Source organism: Galeopterus variegatus, unplaced genomic scaffold, assembly GCF_000696425.1.
Source record: "Galeopterus variegatus unplaced genomic scaffold, G_variegatus-3.0.2 Scaffold1327, whole genome shotgun sequence".
NCBI classification, from domain to species: Eukaryota; Metazoa; Chordata; class Mammalia; order Dermoptera; family Cynocephalidae; genus Galeopterus; species Galeopterus variegatus.
The window spans coordinates 208,240-229,165 of record NW_007727438.1 but is presented as its reverse complement, the minus strand read 5'-3'; the positions used below and the strand labels follow the sequence as shown (position 1 = coordinate 229,165).

Here is a 20,926-nt window from a genome sequence, read left to right as displayed (position 1 = left end):
GCTAGCTCTTCTCTATGTGGCAAGTTACCTTGACTGGCTTCAGCATGGTGACAAGTTCATGCAGGGCTCAGTCTCAAATGAACTAATTAACTGAAGTCTCCATGGACCCAAACTAAATCCTTTGTCTCAGGTGGTATCCTTGGTCACAGGAGGAAAATCAGTTTGTGTGTGTACCAGTACAAACCCAACATTACAGCTGGAAGAAAACCTAAATCCAATGATTAGGTTACCATTGTGTAATGGACTGCATTGCAGACTATATACTATATATACCTAGAATATTAATGGCTTCCAGAAAGTAAATCAGTGTCCTACAACACTGATTCTCAACCCAACAGCCTTTTCCAAAACTGCTGCCAGTGCAGGGCCACCTCCCTTGCCCACGCTGAGACTCTCAGCCACTCTTGGTGAGAGTATATCATGAACCCCAGCGCTGCTGGGGCAGAGGAAGGAGGAACAACCATAGTAGGAGAATTACACCAAGTACATCTTTTTGCCTTTCTTGAATGTGTAAGCTGGTAATTTTAAAAAAGAAGAAAGCTGGGGGAAAAACTTTAAAATTCCTGAGTACAGCTAAGAGAATAAACGCACAGCAGAGTGTACATGGTGACAGGCTAACAACAGCTCACCTGCCAGCGCTCACTCAGTCCCATGGGGCCAGCCAGCCAGCTGCGCCCTCCTGGTACTGTCTCCTGCTGGCTTCAGGGTGGTGGCAGACGACCACTCGCCCTTCAATCAATACCTCCATTCTTAATCTCCACCTTTCTCACAGTCGTGGCTTTCAAGTGAACTGCACCTAACAAACGCAGACATTAAATCTTTTGTTATAAAAACCTTCTCAAAAATGTCAGCCTTTACTGGAGGCCATCTTCTAAAATGGGGCTAAAGGCAATCCAGCTTCTCTCTGAAAGCTAAACTCCTTTAAATGAGAAAGTAATCCCAGAACATCCAGAATTTTATTCTCAGCCTTCATGTGCAGAAGACAAATTTGTATTCTTAGGGAACACGGTAACATTACCTAGAATTATAAACATCCATTCATACCAATTAAAGAAAACAAATGAGAAAAACAGGAACCAGACAGAAAAATTGTTCACTTCATTTTCTATGATAGGTATTCAAAAGTTACTTCAAATTACATACATTTACTTATAATGCTAGCCAGGATTCATACTACGTGAGATCTTGCGACAGTCCTGTATGCAGCCATGAGGGCTCTGCCATCAGCCACAGAAGTGGCAGTGACTGCCACCCCAAGACAAGGCTGCTGAGGGCAAGGTGCCCCTTTCCTTTCAGTTTTCTATTCTCGACTGCACTTCAGTTTCTAAAGGTCCAAGCCACACAGAGTTCTTTTAGGGATTAAAGTAGGAAAAAATACAAGGAAGCCAACATCCACCATTGAAGAAGAGGTAAATCCATTTCGTGATGAACTTTAGCTTCTGAACAAACTCCAAATCAGTGTTCTCCGGTTTTAACATAGTCTTCTGTGACCTGGGACAGGGTACTCAGATACTGCCAGCTCAGGGCAGCCAAGAGCATGACAAATGACAGATAAATAGGGGAGTAGTGGCTTCGGGAGACCACCTGGCCGCTGGGAAGATTCTGCGTCCTGATAGTGGAGATGATCTGTTTTGTTTTACTAGAAGATGGGTCTGAGCTGGGGATTCTATGATAAATCTGTTAAAGAAAGAGGGAAAACTGGTAAGTGCTATATACTGAGTACTAGGTACTTTATAAACATCTTCTGTGATTACTTCTTATAGTAACTCTCAACAGGCAGGTGTTTTATGCCTATCTTACCGATGAGGAAACCAAGGCGCACAGAACATGGAAGTAACTAGTGCAACGTCACTCCACTGATGAGGCAGAAATGTCAACCCAGGCCTGTCTAATCACAAAGCCCCTCTTGGGCAAGCCAGAGGCACGGGCACACACGCCGCCCCTGGGGAACAACCTGGAAGCTTGAGAGCAGCAGGTGTGCCATGTTGAGTTTCATATCCCCAACACTGTGCAGTGCCAGGCACACAGCAGGTGCCCAGTAAACACTGGCATAGTTCAGTTAGGCTGACTAGAATAACGTGGAGAAGGAAAGTGATAGTGGAAGACTGGGCAAAAGTGGCTTAGGAAAACAAAATCAAACATGGCACAGGCCACAGCCAGACAAGGGACACTGGGCAGATGCAGGGAGACCTAAGAGCCATCCTGGAGTGCACTCTGTACACCTCCCTTTCCCTCCATAAGCCTCTGAAATGTTTGCAGAATCCACCTCGTCTTCTACACCCCTACAATTACTGCCCGAGGTTAGTCCCTTAATGCCTCTCATCCGAGCCATACCAGCCTCCAAAGTGAGTTCCTGCCTCGGAGCTTGAGCCCCGGATCCCCTTGCCCATTCTCCACACTGTCATCTCAGCAGCTTTCATCACTACTCCCAATCACCTGAGTGCCTAAATGTGGAATGCGAGGCCGCCTGGGATATGGCCCAGTGTGCCACCCACCACCTGCCTCGCACTCCAGTAACAGCTCCTGTGCTGCTGTGCACGCGTGGCTCCCTGGCGTGCTCCTGCTCTTTTCTTCCCTCATCCCTTCCCTCTCTCTGGAATGCTCCTCTCACATTCCCTCACCTGACTAACTCTTAGCCATCTTCCAAGTCTGAACTTAGGTGTTATGCCTTTTAGAAAACCCGCCTGAACCTCCAGGCTGGGCCAAGAGCCACCCCTGGACAGACTTTCCCTGTATCGCTCACATCGGAACGGCCAGTTTGCAACTGTCTCCCTGACCAGACTGCACGTGTCTCATCCACCTTCTTACCTCAGCCCGGCACACAGCAGGCCCTCAGTGAATGTCTACTGAATCACACCAACAAGCCAGTAGTGTGGGAAGTGACCTGAGCCAGAACTGAGGCAAAAGGGGTGGAGAGGACAGAGCAGGCATTTTTTAAATAAAATGTTTTATCCCAGTGTCATTACATGATGAATTTTTTTTCCCCACAAACTTATCTTATATTCTTCCCACCCTCTTCCCCAAAACACACAGCCAGAATTTAAGACATCAAGGAAATAAAAGAATGTGCCTACAGGAAAATGCTAGTGATAGCTAATGTCTAGTATTGTGCTACAAAATACAGCTACACAGAGAAAAACAGGTGGGGGATGAAACTACAATTTCTTAAAAAATATATTAAATGATGTAATTCTGCTTCTAAACAAGCAATACAAATATAAAGTAAAAAAATCTCAGACTACCCCTCAGCCACAGGCTGGTGTAGTTACTTTTAGACCTTTTGCTGTGCCAATATACGTAAATGTGTTACATGTCATATGTAGGAATGCATTATCTAGAATCATGCATAAATATATGTAAGTCTAAACTGTGTACACAGAATTATACACATACACAATTTTTAAAATAGATAACACTTTTCTGTAATTTGACTTTTTTCACTCACAGTTTTTTACAGATATTTTCAATGCCAAAACCTACAAAATGATGACATTCTTTTTTTCAGCATGAGCTGCTGTGGGTGAATGTATTATAATTTAATTCCCTACCTATAAGGGTTGAAGACGAAAGGCTACAGTAAACATCCTTGCTCATTTTCTGGTTATTTCTGTAGGACAGAGTCCTAGAACTGCTGGGTCAGAGGGTAATGCACACAGTTTTGATGGGTATGAAAGCATAAAAGTAAAAGAGGCAGGACATGGGGCTGCCTATAAATAGGGCTTGGGAGAATAAATACAGGAGGACTCTAGGGTGTCTGCAGATATCTAGATTCCATGATTAGGTGGATGGCAATGTCATTAACCAAAATAATAATAATAATGAGATTGTGGCCAAGGTCTGAGCTGGAGACAGAAGTGATGTGCACAGAGTAGAGGAAAAAGCCACAGCCACAGACAAGAGCACCCGGGAGGTATCTGTGTAGTAAGAAAAAATGCAAATCAAGACAGAGCTCAAGGAAATACCAGCATTTAAGAAGCAGATGGAAGACAAGGAGCCAGAAAGACAAGGGGGCAGACAGAGAGGGAAGATGTCAAGCAGGAGACAACAGTGCCACAGAAGCCACGAGAGGCCAGGGGTTCAAATGTCACTGTGGAATCAAGGAAGATTAAAAACAAAAACTGGTTATACTTGTAAGTTAGGAGGTCATCATCAAATAACTTCAGTAAGAAAAAATCGTAATGACAAGACAGGAACAGGGCTGGCTGGGTTTGACACATGTACCTGCCAGCCACCTGAAAAAAAAAAAAAAAAAAAAAAAAAAAAAAAGAACCAAAAGCTAGAATAAAGTGGGTTGAGAAGAAAATGGGACTAAATAACAGTAAGCACATCTTTCTTCTGAGAGCTTAACATGAAGGAAAGATAAAGGTGAGGAAGTCACGATGTGCTCATCTTCTGAAGTGAGTGACCTGAGCACGTCTCTTGTGCAAACTGAGAGGAATGGCCCAGTGAGAGGACAAGGTGGAGGATCTTGAGGACATGACAGAAAGGACCAGAAGCCCTAGGTGGAGGGCCAAGCCTGCACACAGGACTCAAGTGGGGGCGTTCACGCGTGTGACCATTCACTTCCCCGTGTGGCTAAGAGCCTTGTGGAGGGGGCAGCACTGCACAGTGTTGCTTTTCAAGCTTTCTGCCCATGGGGATCACCTGGGGATCTCGGTAAAAGATTCTGTCACAAGACCAAAATTCAAGTACTAGTTCTAATATTTAGTATATGTTGGACTTTGGGCAAATGACTTGACTTCTCTGAACTTCATTTGTAACTGTAACCTCAAAAGCTATTAGGATTAAAGTGTTGTTACATGAGATAGTCCATGTGAGCAGGACAGCTGCATATCTGTAAAGCCAAACCAAAGAATAAAGCAAAATTCCCAGGTAGATTTTTCACAGAAAACATCGTGTCATGAGGGAAGCAACATTTTCTCTAGCAAAAAACAAATCTAGCTTTAAATGAGAAAACTATGATTTGCAAAGGGCAAGAGAAATTTAGAGTTAGTACATTTAAGTCTCAGAATGGAAACATAAAGCCTTACTTTGAGCTAAAGTTAATGAAAAAGATTTTTTTTTTTTTTTTTGGTGGCTGACCAGTGTGGGGATCTGAACCCTCAGACCTCCATGTTACAATACTGCACTCTGACCAACTGAACTAACCAGCCAGCCCAGGGGCCTGACTTTTTAAGACTTCTTCCATTCTGCAAGTTCCCACAACAACCCACCCCACCACATTTAATAAATTCCTTTTTGTTTAAGTTTAAAAAAAACCCAAAAACAAAAACTTAAGGCTACAACCTACTTGTTAAACAGAACCTTACTAACCTAATTCTAGCTAAATGAAAACATTTGAAAGACACCTCAAACTTCATATCACTATTTGAAAATACAGAAGATCTGCCCTCTTGGAGCAACTGCACAAGCATCATACAAACATCAGATGATGCCATAAGCATCACATTATAAATTCATGTATCAGCCTCATTCCTGGGTCTATTTTGTGTCTCCTAACCTTATGTTTTTAATTTATTTTCTCATCTACTTCTACTTTGTTATCCTGTTGCATTTCATGTATAACCATAACAACCTTGTCTCCTCTTGGGAAAAAGGTTTATTTGGAATCAGTGGCACCCAAATAAGCACAATAAACAACAAAAAAATAAAAACCTCTTGGAGAACTCCAGAGCACTTTAACGTGCCCTCCCGTGAGATAAGGTGAACAGATGGGAGGGACAATGGTTGTGACCAGTCCCTGGTAACACAATTAATGGCAGAACTTTTGGGTCCCTTTGATGATCAGTTCCAACACATAAGCAAGCTAGCACAACCATCAGAAGCTACAAACAGATTGAGAGGTGGACATACCTACCAGGGGGCCACTAAGGCCAAAGTGACCACTGTAGCAGGGCCCTGTTACACCCCACCCCACTGTCCATTTACCTCAAGGCACAGAGTAGGTATTTACAAACTTCAGGTCTTAATTCCCTGGTAAATCATAAAATTATTCAGTTTTTTCATGGACTTACCAGCCTTAAGGAATTTCATATGCTTCTCAAAAGCAGGCTATGGCAGGTTTTTCATCTAAACCCTGGCATATAGTCGAAGACAAATGAGTACTTGATGATTAAATGACACAAAGCCACTATAAACGTTTATTGAGCTGAACTCCTGTGCATGTTATGTTGCTCTAAAGCAGCTCCTCTCTGAGTCCAAGTGGCACTTCTAGGTCTCAGCAGTTCCACTTAAAACAGCAGAATACTGAACTAGTTGATAATCACTTAAGTCTCACATATGAACATCTAAACTCCCATTAAAGCAAAAATGTCATTTTAAAAAAGGTAGATTCTGATTCCATAGGTTTGAGCAGTCCTGAGATTCTAACAGGCTGATGCGGATGCTGCTGGCCCGAGGACCACACTCAGTCAGCAAGGAAACTAGGTTTTGAAGAGCCTGGCAATGACCTAGATTAACCACAAGGAATGAAAAACAAGAAGCTTCCAGGTACATGAAAAAGATTGCCCTTGCCAAGGAATTTACTTTGTCAGAGAGGAGAATAAAACCTTCTGGCTGTTGGTGTGAACATTTATTTCTATCTCAAAACAGTTGGTTGATCTTCTCCCCAGCTGACAGGTGTCCAGACTGGTTTGAATCTCAGGCTGTCCCAGCACAAAGGAGGGACCTGCAGAGCAGTGTCCAGAAGGACTTGGGCTTCACTCTGACTCTTCATTTAAACATTAGAGGTGCATGAGAATATCCTCTTTAAAGTCCCTTCCAGATGCATTCTTGCTACAATCAGAAAGTACAGACAGTGGACAGAATAAATGTGTCTTTCTTACCACAAAGGATAGACTTGGTCAGTGAGGACAAACAGGATCAGTGTTAATATCTGGAAGCCAGCAAAGGCCAGACCATTTGTGGACTTCATACAAAAAGTTTTCATTTAAAACCATTACAAAATGTCCTTAATGCTGACATTAAAATCATCAGCACATTCTAGTGTGTGAGACTTAGAAATCTTCTGAGATTCCGAATCAAATAAACTTCAGTATTAACATTTTCTCCAAGATACCTTGAGTTTCACTAGAGTAACTTTAAACAAAATAACTTATGCCCCAAATCAGAGGGCAGCAAACTTTTTCTTAAAGGGCCAAAAAGTACCTTCAGCTTTGCTGGCCAATCTCTGTGGCAGCCACTAAGCTCTGCTGACAGGTTGCAAAAGCAATTGGCATGGCTTTTGCAACCTTTTGATTGCCAAAACTGGCAGAGGTGGGGTGCTACTGGCATTCAATGAATAGAGGCCCCGCATGGTGCTGTGATCCTTAGGTGTGATCTTACTGAAGACTGAAATACTACAGAATTTTAAGAAAACATGAAAGAGTCTCATCATTCCTGCTTAGCCTGAAATCCCTTCTAACAACAGGGTATTCACAGAAACAGAGTTCAGCCCACTGCCTGCCCACCCTTGCCCTCAAACTGTGAATCACAACTAGGATTTAATTCCAATAGCTGAGAAAATCTCAAATAAAATCTGAATTTTAATTTAGTAATGGAACTGCCCACACAATTTTTTTAAAAGTTTCCTAAATCAGAATAAAACTGCAAAACCAAAATATTCTCTGAACTACATACTACAAAATGTGTTTTTTAATTTACATAAAATCAAGAAATAGCGTCTCATATGGCACAACTCCATTTAGAAAAGTTAATTGAACCCTTTAGAATCATAGTTAACAGCACAGGCTCTGAAGTTAGACAGACCTGTGTCCAAATTACTCTAGCCATGAGGTTAGGGCCTCAAGTTTCCTTGATATTTATAGTACTCACCTATTTGATTGCTATGCCAAGCACATAGTAAGCTCAAAATAAGTGCTGGCTATATGGTAAACTGGACAGTCTCATCAATAGCAATTTTCAGTCAATGGCTGAACACTTTCACCTAGTCACTGAAAGAATTTTAGGATTATTTTCTTAAAGATTTGGTCTTCCCTTAGACCTTCTGTAAGTGCCTCACGTCCAAAACTTGTCAGATAGAAGGCAAGGAGGAAATACAAGGAGAATGTGCAACATGCAATAGAAATGAGAGGAAATAAAATTCTGTTTAGATGAAAACACTATTAACAAATTGATGCCTGTAAATGTGTAACAAGTGGACGGGAAGGATGTCAACTACGGACTGCAGTTATTTCTGGAAGGGAGTTCAAGCTAAGCAAGAATGATGAGACTCTTTCATGTTTTCTTAAAATTCTGTAGTATTTCAATCTTCAGTAAGATCACACCTAAGGATCAGCACCATTTGGGGCCTCTACTCACTGAACACCAGTAGCACCCCATCTCTGCCAGTTTTGACAATCAAAAGTGTCTCCAGACATTGCCCAATGTCCTCTGGAAGGAGGGAGGCAAATCATGTCCATCTGAGAAGCACTGCTCTAGGGCTTAGAATTAGAGTCATATTATTATACCTTCCATAGTTTGAGATTTGGCTTGAGCAGGTATGCTTTGTTTTATAAGATGCTCTTGGCATTTGAAATGAGATTTGCAGAAGAAAACTTAGAAATAATTACAACTTGGTGGTTTTCCTTCACCTAAATTCCTTACTGTGGTTTCTCAACTGAGGCCTGTGATGCAATGGAAGTACTGGACTGGGAGTCAGTACATGTGGACTGGGGTCTGAAATCCATGGGTATACACTAGCCTCAACTTCACACTCCTCACCTGGAAAACAAGAAGCTTCCATGGCCTTGAACACCTTCTTCCTGCTCACAAAATATGACTCTGCTCAGGAGCTCCACCCTATGGCCTGGCTTCATTTATCTCCTCTCCCCAGGGTCCTGTGCAGCACTGAGTAAGTAGCTAAGCTCCTTGTGCATGTATTTTTTTCCTAATAAAGGATACCAATTCCTGTCTCTTTAGGCCATAGTATAGTGATTTGTTAGAATCATCTAATATCCAAACATGGTATGTTTAAATAGTGACATTATTTAAATCATAAAAGTAGCTACAAATTGCCTAGGTAGTTAAATAAAAACGTACCTCTTCCATATACTGGCATACTATAGCTTTTACAGCTGGCATATTGGTGGCATCCATCATCAGGGTTACTGCTTGCCCTTTCCGAATCTTCACTACCCCTTTGAACACCTGCTGATTATTATAACAGGCAGCCAAGGTAGCAATGGCCATTACCTATGGACAACAAGGGAAGGGAGGAGAAGGTAAGAAGTGCTGCTGCCAGCAATCATCATCATGGGAAGGTAAGAAAACCCTCTGAAGAAGAAATTGCCAAAGAGCTACGATATAACTAAACACAAAAATACCTGTGAAGAAAGTATGCCAACATTTTTACTTTTCCTACACCTCCCTGTCTTGACAACACACAGAATCAAGCAATCTTTGCAGTCTTAAATGATTCTGTAGTTTAGCCATGAAGGTTCCATTTTATTTGGAGAAAACAAACATAAACAAATCCAACATATTCCATGTTGAAGCAATGAGTTATCATATCTGAAATATATATTTCCAAATAATATCTGGAAAGAATTTCTATTGTTTTTTCTATTTTCCCTGCAGTGAACATAGTCATTGCACATATAGAAATCACATGGGTGGGAAACAACAGAAGGTAGGGTGCTTCCCTGGCTCAAAGTAAGTTATTTCTAGAGTAAGTGGAAACCTCAGACAGACATACAGACTTCAGTTCCAGATGCGATTCAAGATCGGTCATTAGAACAAGATCAAACCAAGTTTCCCTATCAGTTAAATCCTATGACTTTCTTCACTTATTTGAATTATTAACAAATAATTGGTAAAGGCAATTAAAAAATGTAAGCTCCCAGACTATGGAAGGGGCTAGGTCTGTAGGGTCAGGTTTTGTTATCCGGAGTCTAGGAAAAGAATAGCGATAATTAGGTGGTTAATGAAGACTTTTTGACAAAAAAAGCTTCACCCAAGTTTTACCCAGCACTCCCTGTAAATCTAGGCTGAAGCCCTCCATTTAACTGTGAGTACAAGAATCTAGCTAATTTAAAACAGTTGACGGAAGAGTGAATACAGAAGAAAGGTCTGGAAGGAGCAGACTTAACCTGAGGCTGAGCTAAGTACAGTGACCAGGAGGCAAAGGGGAGGGTCACCAATCACTGCTGGCCCCCAGCAGGAGAAGATAAACTCAAGTCATCTTCTTAAGGAGTCCTGTCCCTGCGCACAGCAGTAATTGCACTCTGCACCCCCACCACCACCACCAAATACCCTATAACCCAACTTCCCACAGACACTGAGGGGAGCCCCATGCCATACCTGTGGAATAGCACAGAAGTTAAACACACTCTGGTTTCTGATTCTTGAAAGGTAGGTGATAACATCTGGGATGTGGTGCAGCGCATTGGTTACAAGTTCATTCAGGCACTGCACGGCCAAGTCAATATTCTCTGGCTTAGCAAAATCCCCCAATTTTTTAACATACCTGCTCCAAATCTAGAAAGATAAGAAGATTAAAGAACTAGTCAACATGTGCACAGGGGAAGAATTTAAAACGACATTGAAGGATCTTTGTGAATAAGAACCCAGGCTGCCCTGTTAACTCAGTTGGTTAGAGCATGGTATTGTAACATCAAGGTCAAGGGTTCCTATCCCAGTACAAGCCAGCTGCCCCCACCCCCCCAAAAAAACATAGAACTATGGCATACAGTAGTCTCTCAAGGCTACTGACTCACCTTTCACCAAGATCAAGTCTGTTTTAAGCTCTATGCAATAACTATTTATGACTACTAGTCAGGGTCCAATCACAACCTAGGAGTGAGCTGAGTATCTGGCAAAGTGTCCCTTATGGGTAATTAGTGCAGCATGTGCCAAGTAACACTTTGATGACTTCAGACTAGAGAGGCTATCAGAAGACGTTACTCTACTCCTGAAAAAACAAGCTATATACAAAACTAGCTACAACACTACCGCAGGCTAAACATTAAACATTCTCAAGATATTCAGGCCTCAAAATAACTAATGATTAACATTACATTCCTGATTTTGATAAGCATGCTGCTGAGCAAGCATACCTGGAAAAATGAGCTGGGTCGATACTCTAAGGACATTACCTCCCTGGAACCTGGTAATTTGAAAGTAAAATAACATCCTTGACTCCAACAGTGGGATTTGGTTTGATAATTTTTAATGATATTATTTAGAGGATTCTCTGAAGTTAAAGTTAAGAGGATTCTCCTGGGTTAAAGTAAAGCCCTGATACAGCCTTTCATCCATAAGCACTTCACTATGAATTTCCAAAAAATGAGAAAACTTTCTTATACATATAAAATATAGTACCACACTAAACATTAATGATAATATTTAATATAGAATAGTTAATGTTCATATTTTCCCATTGATTTTTCCCACTTGGTTTACTCAAATAAGGATCTACAAAGATCCACACATTACAGTTGGTTCATGTCACTCTGGTCTCTTTTAATCTACAGGATCTCTCCTGCTCTTTCTCCTGCCATTTCCTACATACTGGATTTTGCTGACCATACCCCTGTGGTGCCATTTAACACGTTCACTTATTTCCTGTTCTTCCTATACACTTGACAGGTCTGGCAAGAATTCTTCACCAGTGATCTGTGTACTTTCCTCTGAACCATGCTTCTTTAGAAAACTCAAGTTCAAATAGGTTTCCTAAGTTTGCAGAGTCACTCTTCTGTTATTGTATGAAGCTGGGCTATCCAGTACAATACCCACATAAAATTAAAAACTCAGTTCCTCAGTTGCATTAGCCAAACCTCAAATGTTCAGAAGTCGTATGTGACTAGTGGCTACTGTACTGTACAACACATGAGGACATTTCCATTACAGCAGAAAGCTCTGTCGGACAACACTAAAATAATTAAAACAATATGGCGCCCGGCTGAGATTTCCTGCTTCTATTTTCCTCTACCACTTTGATCTGAACCTGCTTTTTCCTTCATGGTGCTTTCCTTATTCTGTTCAATTTTTGTTTCACTTCTCGGTGTGGGGCTCAATCCTGGAAGAGAACCCTGGCTGGTATCCAGAGTTCAAGAGGGCTGGTCTGCTCCATCTCCTCTAGGCTTTACCGTGGCCCCTTGGACTCACCCACTACTGGAGGAGAGCCTCTCCCCACCTCACTTCCTACTCTCAAGTGGGCCCATCCCACTTCCCAGCGAGAACATGTTGGCCCTTTTGGCTTCTGTCTCAGGCTTGTCAGACACCCCATGGCTTCCCCCCTTCTGTGCTCTCCTACACAGGCTCTGGCGATGTACAGATCTGTGGTGTGGTGCTTTGTCTCACCCACATGGATCTTGGAGTGTAGGTGATGCTTTGTCACTAAGTACTTCTGTACATGTTATCCAGAGATTGGGTTTTAAAGTTTGTTTTCCTGTTTGTTTTTTTGTCTAGTTGTTTCCTTTTCTTTCATGTGAGAATTTGGAAAAAACCCATATTATGCTGCTGCCAGCACCACCATCTTCCTAGAATCTAGAATCCAGTTAATAAATGCAAAAAGGATGATAGAATTAGGATAGTATCATTTTGGCATCTCTAATGGTGATGGATCTAGGTAGCAATCAAAGTAAAAACACGGGCCGGGCCGGTGGCACACTGGAGAGTGCACCGCTTGGGAGCACGGTGGCGCTCCCGCCGAGGGTTCAGATCCCATGTGGAGACCGGTTCCCGCGCACTGGCTGAGCGCAGTGCAGGCGCAACACCAAGGGTTGCGATCCCGTTGCCGGTCCCCGGTATAGGCGTGACACCGAGGGTTGCGATCCCGTGGTAAGTCAGTAAAAAAAGACAAAAAGGAAAAAAAGAACAAAAAAAAAAGTAAAAACACCTTTTGGGCCGGACCAGTGGCGCACTCAGTAGAGTGCGGCACTCGGAGCGCGCTCCCGCCGAGGGTTCAGATCCCATATAGAGACCGTTCTGCTCACTGGTTGAGCACGGTGCGGGCGCGACACCGAGGGTTGCGATCCCGTTGCCGGTCATGGTATGGGCGTGACACCGAGGGTTGCGATCCTGTTACCAGTCACGAAAAAAGACAAAAAGAAAAAAAAAAAAAAAGTAAAAACACCTTTCGAGCATCGAGGCAAATAAAATCCATAACATACAGGGAAAAGAAAATAAGATCATAAGATTTTCCAAAGCCAGTCTTTAATAAAGAAAATGAAGTAATACATTTAAGACAGTAAAAGATGTGAGCTAAAGATTTTATATCTAGAAAAACTGACCTTCAAATATATCATCCCAATTTCAGTATATGTGCTGCCAAAGTGAGCACGATCTCCAAATATAAAGGACACGAGCTATTACCAACGGGAATTATTGCTCTCATGAATCTTTCCCATCTATGAGAGCACAAGGTTCAGACAACCAAAATGACTAGAGACATCAACATAAAGACTAGAGGAGAACATAAAACTGAGACTAAATAAGGGAGGAAAGGGAGATATTACAGTATGTACTAGGCATCTGGTATGATGATTTAGATATAAATACAACTGTAAAAAATTGGAAATTAGGCTAGCATACGCAAAAAGATTTTTTTTTTTTTTTTTGCAGCTGGCTGGTGCTGGGATCTGAACCCCGTGACCTTGGTTTTATAACGCTGCCCTCTAACCAACTGAGCTAACCAGCTAGCCCAAAAAAAGATTTTAAATTGCTATCAGTAATCATGTTTGGTGATGGTATATTAGTATTGCTATTCAGAGGCTGCAAAATATGTAATGTGAGAAAAAGCAAATGAGTAATTATGGGATATCTATCATGAGAAATATGAATCTCAGTGAGGAAGAAACGAGGTAGACATGTAATATAGAAGAGATCAGGTAATAATCCTATATTCCTGAGTTTGATTTGGAAATGCCACTATAGACTTACAAAGTATTTAAGCTTTAAAAACACACACACACACACAAAGCCCAAGAGTACCCACAGTATGGTCCTGAGTTACTGTTTCCCATTAAAAGAAACCTGCTTGGCTGGCCAGTTAGCTCAGCTGGTTAGAGCACAACCTTGTAACTCCAGGGTCACGGGTTCAGATCCCCATACCAGCCAGCTGCCAGAAAATAAAAAATAAAAGAAACCTGGGCTTCTTAAAGAAATGGATGAGTACTGATCTCAGGCAAAAAATGACCTTAGAATAGCCTGCCATATCAAACAGCAAGAAAGCCATCAGAGACTATGAAGATCTCAAGAGGGTTCAGGAGCTACCTTGAGGAACCTCTTGCTGACCAAACATTGAAAAACAAAAGCTGTAAGAATGGGAAACATTACAGTGGATTGAACATCAAATGTATTTTAATCCCTGAGTTTATAATGATAACAAAAAATATCATTCTGAGGATAACAGAAAACCAATTCATTACCTTATAAGTTGGGAAAATAAAAGGAAAGAATCAAGCATCTATAATGCCTTCCCTACATGAACTGTGCCACTCAATGACCAAATGGTAGATGAGAAAAAGTACTTTCTCTTTCTTAGAAAATCAATCTAGCTAATAAATGAAAACAAAATTATAGAATTAAAATATTATTATTTTATGGAATAGAATTAAAAGTCCTGAAATAAATTCTCACACTTACAATCAGTTGATTTTCAACAAGCATGCCAAGATAATTCAATGGGAAAGAACAGTCTTTTCAACAAATGGTGTTGGGACAACTGGACATACATACAAAAAAATAGCTCACATCCTATATAAAAATTAAATTAAAAGTGATGAAAGCGTTTAACCTACAAAACTCTTAGAACACAGTCATAAATCTTCATGACCTTAGAACAGGCAACAGTTTCTTACACGTGATACCACAAGTAACAAAAGAAAAAAACAGATAAACTATTAGAAAATAAACTATTAGAAAAAATAGATAAACTATAATCAAAATTATAAACTCTTGTGCTTCAAAGGGAATAGGAGAAAATATTTGCAAATATTAAGTGTGTGTGTGTATATATATATACAGTTAAAGAAAAAAGACAGATAATAAGTATTGGCAAGAAGTGGAGAAACTGGAGCTACCACACACTGCTGATGGGAATGTAAAATGGTGCAGCCACTTTGGAAAACAGTCTGGCACTTCCTCAAAGAGTTAGAGTTGCTGTTTGAACCAGCAGTTCCACTTCTAGGTATATACCCAAGACAAATGAAAATCATGTCCACACAAAACTTTGTATACAAATGTTCATAACATTATTCATAATAGCCAAAAAGTAGAAAGAACCCAAATACCCCTCAACTAATGAATGAATAAATAAAATGTGGTATGTCCACGCAATGGAATACTGTTGGGCAACAAAAAGGAATGAAGTACTGATACACGCTACACCATGGATGAGCACTGAAAACATTATGCTGTGAAAATAGCCAATCACCAAAGACCACATACAGTATTTTATGATTCCAATGTTACAAAATGTCCAGATCATGCAAATCTATAGAGACAAAAAGTAGATTATTGGTTGCCTAGGGCAGGGGAGGAGCTTTTGGGGAAAATGGGTAGTGATTACTAATGGGTATGGGTTTTTTTTTGAGGTAATAAAAATGTTCCAAAATTGACTGTGGTGAGGTTTGCACAATTCCCTGAATATACTAAAAACCATTGAATTGTACACTTCAAAAGGGTGAACTATTCGGTATGTAAACTATATTTGATAAAGGTGCTATTTAAAAATAACTACTCTTGTACGATGCCAATAAATTCATAGAACTAGCATGAAGCATAACGACTGGTAACATCAAAAGTAAGCAAAAATCACGTCTGTGTGCCTCTTGATAAAAGAACACACCACCTCTTCTTTCATCCAGAGGTACATGTCTGGTTTTTGCTCAATCACGACTTGAAGTTAAATATACTTGATATACTTCTATCCACTGTAGTTTTCATTCTTTTTGATGCATAAACTGTTCCATATTTGGCCAGCAAAAGCACCTTCAAGTTGGCTCCTATACCTTTTTGTACCTTTTTGGCATGGCCCCAGTCTTTGATAATTCCTTTAGTCTCTGAAACCACAATATATTCCAAGCTCATCTTGTATATCTCCTGTCCTCTAAAATTCCTCTAAAAATGCTCAGGTTCCTTTTAGTGGGAAATGGTATTAAAAGACCCTAATCTGGACACTAGAGTTGCTCATTACTACTTGTCTAGTCATTGTTTCTACACCTTCTGGTAGCTAGACCCAGGAAGTGAGTTTGTTTAAGAGAAACTATATCACAAGTTCATACTGATATTTCCAAATCAGTTTAGGATAATGGGGAGTTTTTGCCTAACTTCATTGTTTTATATTTGTATCTCTTATTTTTCACTGAAAATTTTGATTCCTAATTTTAAGAGATAGGAAAAGCACCAAAATATGTGTAGGTGCTTCCCCACACACCAAGCAATTCTCCAGCAGACACCGAGTATTCTATAATTCAATTCAATTCTGCCACTGTCTACCTGGAGATAGGTAGATAAGACAGGTAGATAGGTAGATAAGACTGTCCCCCACTTCAGACACCAATTGCAAGTAGCAGGTTATCTGTCACCTATACTTCTGATCTACTGGCTACAAATTGGGTTATCACAACCCCCTCACTCAGGTTTGATTAATTTGCTAAAACAGTTCACAGATCTCTCACAGGGAAACACTTTACTTACATTTAATGTTTTATAAAGGATATTGTAAAGGATACTGATGTACAGCCAGATGGAAGAGATGCATAGGGTGAGTTATGTGGGAAGGGGAATGAAGTTTCCGTGCCTTCTCCAGGTGTGCCACCCTCCAGGCACCTCCACATGTTCAGCTGTCCAAAAGCTGGCCAAACCCTGTCCTTCTGGATTTTTAATGGACACTTCATTACATAAGCATGATTGACTAAATCATTGCCCACTGGTGATCAACTCAACCTTCAACTTCTGTCCCCTCCCTGGAGGTCTGGGGTGGGGACTGAAATTTCCAACCACCTAATCAGGATCCCCTGGCAACCAGCCCCATCCAGAGGCGGTCCAGGAGCCCCCAACTAGCAGCCATCTCATTAGCATACAAAAAGACACATGCTACTTCAATGATTCCAAAGGTTTTAAGAGCTGCGTGCCAAAAAATGAACAGACCAAATATATATTTCTTATTATAAACCACAGTATCATACTTATGATATGAACACAAATTAACTGTTAGCTTTATGCTTCAAAGTTTATATAATAGTTTCAGTATTTCAATACCAATATTACTCACAACATGATTATCAAATGAAATCATTTTATCAATTTTTGGTTTCCATTTAAATGGTAGTGCATTACACACAGTGTTCTGCACTGTGCTTTTTTTACTTAATAATATAACCTGGAAATCACTCTATAGTGGTATACAGTTCTTTTTGTACTCCACTGTATGGATATACAATAGTTCATTTAATCAGTCTCCTATGAATGCACATTTGAGTTGTTTAGAAATTTTCACTATTACAATGCTGCAATAAATAACCTCATACATTCATCATTTGCCAAATTGCTCTCCATAAGGGTTGTAACAAATGTACACTCATCACCAGCAACATACAAGTGCCTGTTTCCCCACAGTCCTGCTTAAAATGTCTTATCAAATTTACCAGCTTTTCCCAATTTGATGCAAGAAATGGTATCTCAGGGTACTTTTAAAAAAAAAAATGTTTGGACTGACATTTGCTAAAAACTGTGCTAGAAGGTTATCTCATTGTATTTCTATCACCACCCTGTGGTATACTACTCTATTTTATGGCCGAAGGACGTGAAACAGAGAACAGCATCTGCACCCATGTGTGCAGGACCAGGACCACGGAACTTGTGCTCATGAATCACACACATGTGGCTGATGTTCTCGTCTGTGAGACACCATGGTGGGGTGGACAGGTGCTGCTCTCAGAGCCAGGAGACCAAGATTCTACTTCCATGGTGGCCGCTGGCTCACTGGGTGTCCTCAGACAAGCCCCTCCTCCTCTGAGCTGTGGTGTCACCAAACAAGGGGCAGACAAGAGCTGTTTCTCAACCCTCGCTGCACATGAATCACCTGGGGAGCTTAAAAGCTATGTTTGAGCTCAGGATAAATTTTTTTTAACATGAACTTTTCTTATAGGAGCAAGGCGGAGCATCTTTTCAGATGTTTGAGGACCATTTGCATATCTTTCTGTAAACAGTCTGTTCTTATCTCTTTGCTCATTTTTCTATACAGCGGTTGGTTCTTTTAACTTTTTGAAATTCTCTTTATATTAGGAATACAAACCCTTTACCTGCAGTATAAGTTACAAATATTTTTTCTGACTTTGTCACCTATCTTTTTTTAATTTAAAAGCACACAGTTTTAGGGAACCATCTTATGGGAAGCAAAAGGTAAATGCTGGAATAAACTCAGGAAATAGTCATAAAATATTCTAGATTTCCTTTTGAACAAAATCAATATCAAAACCATTCCCTTTCCCTGTCCATGTTCCAATTAAGTCAAAGATCAACTCTCGTCTCTTAGAGTGGACATCTGCAGTTTTTCTCTATCTAGAGTCCCTTTTCTCCTTCTTACCATAGAATTCTATCTTGGGGGGATCCATTCTATGTATGTTGGGCAGACATACTCCAGGTCTGGCCAATTGGGGTACTCAGCCCGCTGACTAGAGGAATTGATTCAGGGATGAGAACAAGAACCAAGCCCTTCCTCAGGATCTCTATGTTAAGCTGGTGCATGTGGGCTGTCATCATACCTGCCATTTGGAGAAAGACTGTCTTACAGAAAAAAGGAAACAAAAAGCCTGATTACATAGTCTGAAGGCCTACATTCAGTCAGTCTACATGCAGCAAACTAAATCTCACCTGTTTTATTTTACACATTCCCTTATGTTACCTACGGTAGTCTGACTTGCAACTACAAGGTTTAATGATTTGTTTTCAGCGTGTCTAAAATTATTTTTCCCCAAATACCCTAAATCTGTTACCTCTTGAGGCCAAAATTCTCTTCCTTCTCGTTGGTCTTCCAGATAATCACGAATGATGTTTGTTTTCTGCAGAAACAGGCCCATAGAGTTGGCACGCTCTACATCTTCACCAACTAAGGGTTCTTCAAACTCTGAGGCCGAGAACAGACGGGAAAGGCCAATTCCTACCAGTCCAGCAACATAGTAACAGTACTGTAAAAGATTATTTTTAAAGTACTTCAATAATGAAATTTTTGCTAAAATAGAAATGCTGCAGATCATTAACTACAAAAAATCAGGTTCCAAACAGAATGTACAAGATCTCATTTTGATTAAAAAACACAAATATACATACATGTACATGTAAGGATTAAAAAACATCTAAGAAAGACATAGGCAAAAGATTTAACAACAGTGATCTCTGGCTGGTGGGAATGAGAATGTGTGGTTTTTATTTTTCACTTGTACTGTATTTTCTAAATTTCTACAATGCACATGCACTATTTCTATAATAAAAGGTTATTGAAAAATTAAACTAGTACAGTATCCTTCTTGATACCTAAAGTAGGAGTGAAGGCAATGATAGAAGATGAGATATTGTGATTAACAGAAACTAAGAATACTCAGTATAGTTTAATCTTTCTTTGACCAATCAGAAGACATGTCAAGCTCTTGCATGGCCTCAAAATCATTCATTATGAAGAACAAAGTACTACCAGTATGTCCTCGAGACTGTTTTAAGCAATATGCATATTCAATCCTCACAAACAACTTATACTATTGTTACCTCCATTTCACAGCTGAGGAAACTGAGACATAGAGAGGTCAATTAACTTGGCCAATATCACTCAACTGAGAAGCCAGGAGCCAGGGATTCAAAACCAGCTAGTCTGGCTTAAAAGTCAGGCTTCAACAACTTTGCCAAAACTTCCTCTCTCTCAACATAGGTTTTAGTAAATTTAACTCTTAATTGCCACAAACTTTTCTTTCTATGAAAGCAGTCTGTCAAAAGCTATCCTTCCCTGAAAAAGGTATTCCCCCAACACAACTTAATGCAATACTTTTATGAAATGAATGTCTATTAGACAATTCAAAAAGTGAAGAGTAGTTAGAGAAGGCACACACTCTGGAGTGGCCATAGGAGGGGAAGTTAGGCAAAGACCAAAGAGTAAAGAGTTGCCTCTGACTAAAAGTGACACAAGGGATCATTGTGCAGTATGTGCACATACCGAAACAGTACATTGCACCCCACAAAAATAGATACTAAATAAGATTGAAAAAATAAAATTTAAAAAAAGATAAAGTAATACAAGGCCAGAGACTAATTAATGGGCACAAGGAAATGGCAAAGGGAAATACAAAATATGTTCTTAGAACATATTCAAGAACACTTAAAATATGTTCTAGGAGAGGAAGAATCTAGAAAGAGTAAAGACTTGCTGAAATGAGGTAGAAAGAAATTAGCTATGGACAGCTACATTAAATCTAAAAAGACTTACTAGAAATTAAAAACAGTACATTTATAGTGCTATTAAAAATATATTTTAAGATAATAGTTCTTTGTGTAGAAATACTATTTACATATGTGTATATATTTTATATGTGTGTGTGTGTGTGTGTATATATATATATACACACATAAAAACTACATAGAGACCTATATAATTTATCTTCCTGTAAAGTTGAAGGAAAAAAATCCTTAAAATATACAATTTTACCTGATCAGAACTTCTGCTCAACAACCTATAACTAAGTTTCCTGAATAGATCTGCGCAGTGCTGGTCCTTGGCCAGCAGGAGTTTTAACATTAAATTCAGAAGCTGGTATTCTAGCAACAATCATATACTTGTTAACTTGGGCAGCATAACCCAGTAGTTCCAAAGATGTAACTAAACGTCAAGTTTTGAGACTTAAAAAATTACAGACCTTGGACCTGCACTGACTCAATGAATATATAGCAGTGTCTCTTTTGAGATCCTAACCTATGCACTATTAAAGATACAAAATATGTAAACACTAGATGTTTA

The 20,926-nt window shown here is 40.1% G+C and overlaps 1 protein-coding gene across 3 annotated transcripts in view; it reads right to left on the bottom strand.

The window, feature by feature from the left end:
• Positions 1 to 937: 937 nt before the first annotated feature.
• The window catches only part of FDFT1 (farnesyl-diphosphate farnesyltransferase 1), a 37,355-nt gene continuing 17,366 nt past the window's right edge, over positions 938 to 20,926 (bottom strand). For 2 of the 3 annotated variants that reach the window (XM_008576323.1, XM_008576322.1), the window contains 4 exons: positions 18,921 to 19,112; positions 10,279 to 10,455; positions 9,019 to 9,171; positions 938 to 1,677 (listed from right to left, as the gene is read on the bottom strand). In XM_008576323.1, the coding sequence (XP_008574545.1) occupies positions 1,456 to 1,677; positions 9,019 to 9,171; positions 10,279 to 10,455; positions 18,921 to 19,112 (744 nt within the window). In that variant the 3' untranslated portion in view covers positions 938 to 1,455. Of the gene's footprint in view, positions 1,678 to 6,483; positions 6,775 to 9,018; positions 9,172 to 10,278; positions 10,456 to 18,920; positions 19,113 to 20,926 lie in introns of those variants that run through there. The other variant, XM_008576324.1, reaches the window with a different exon arrangement.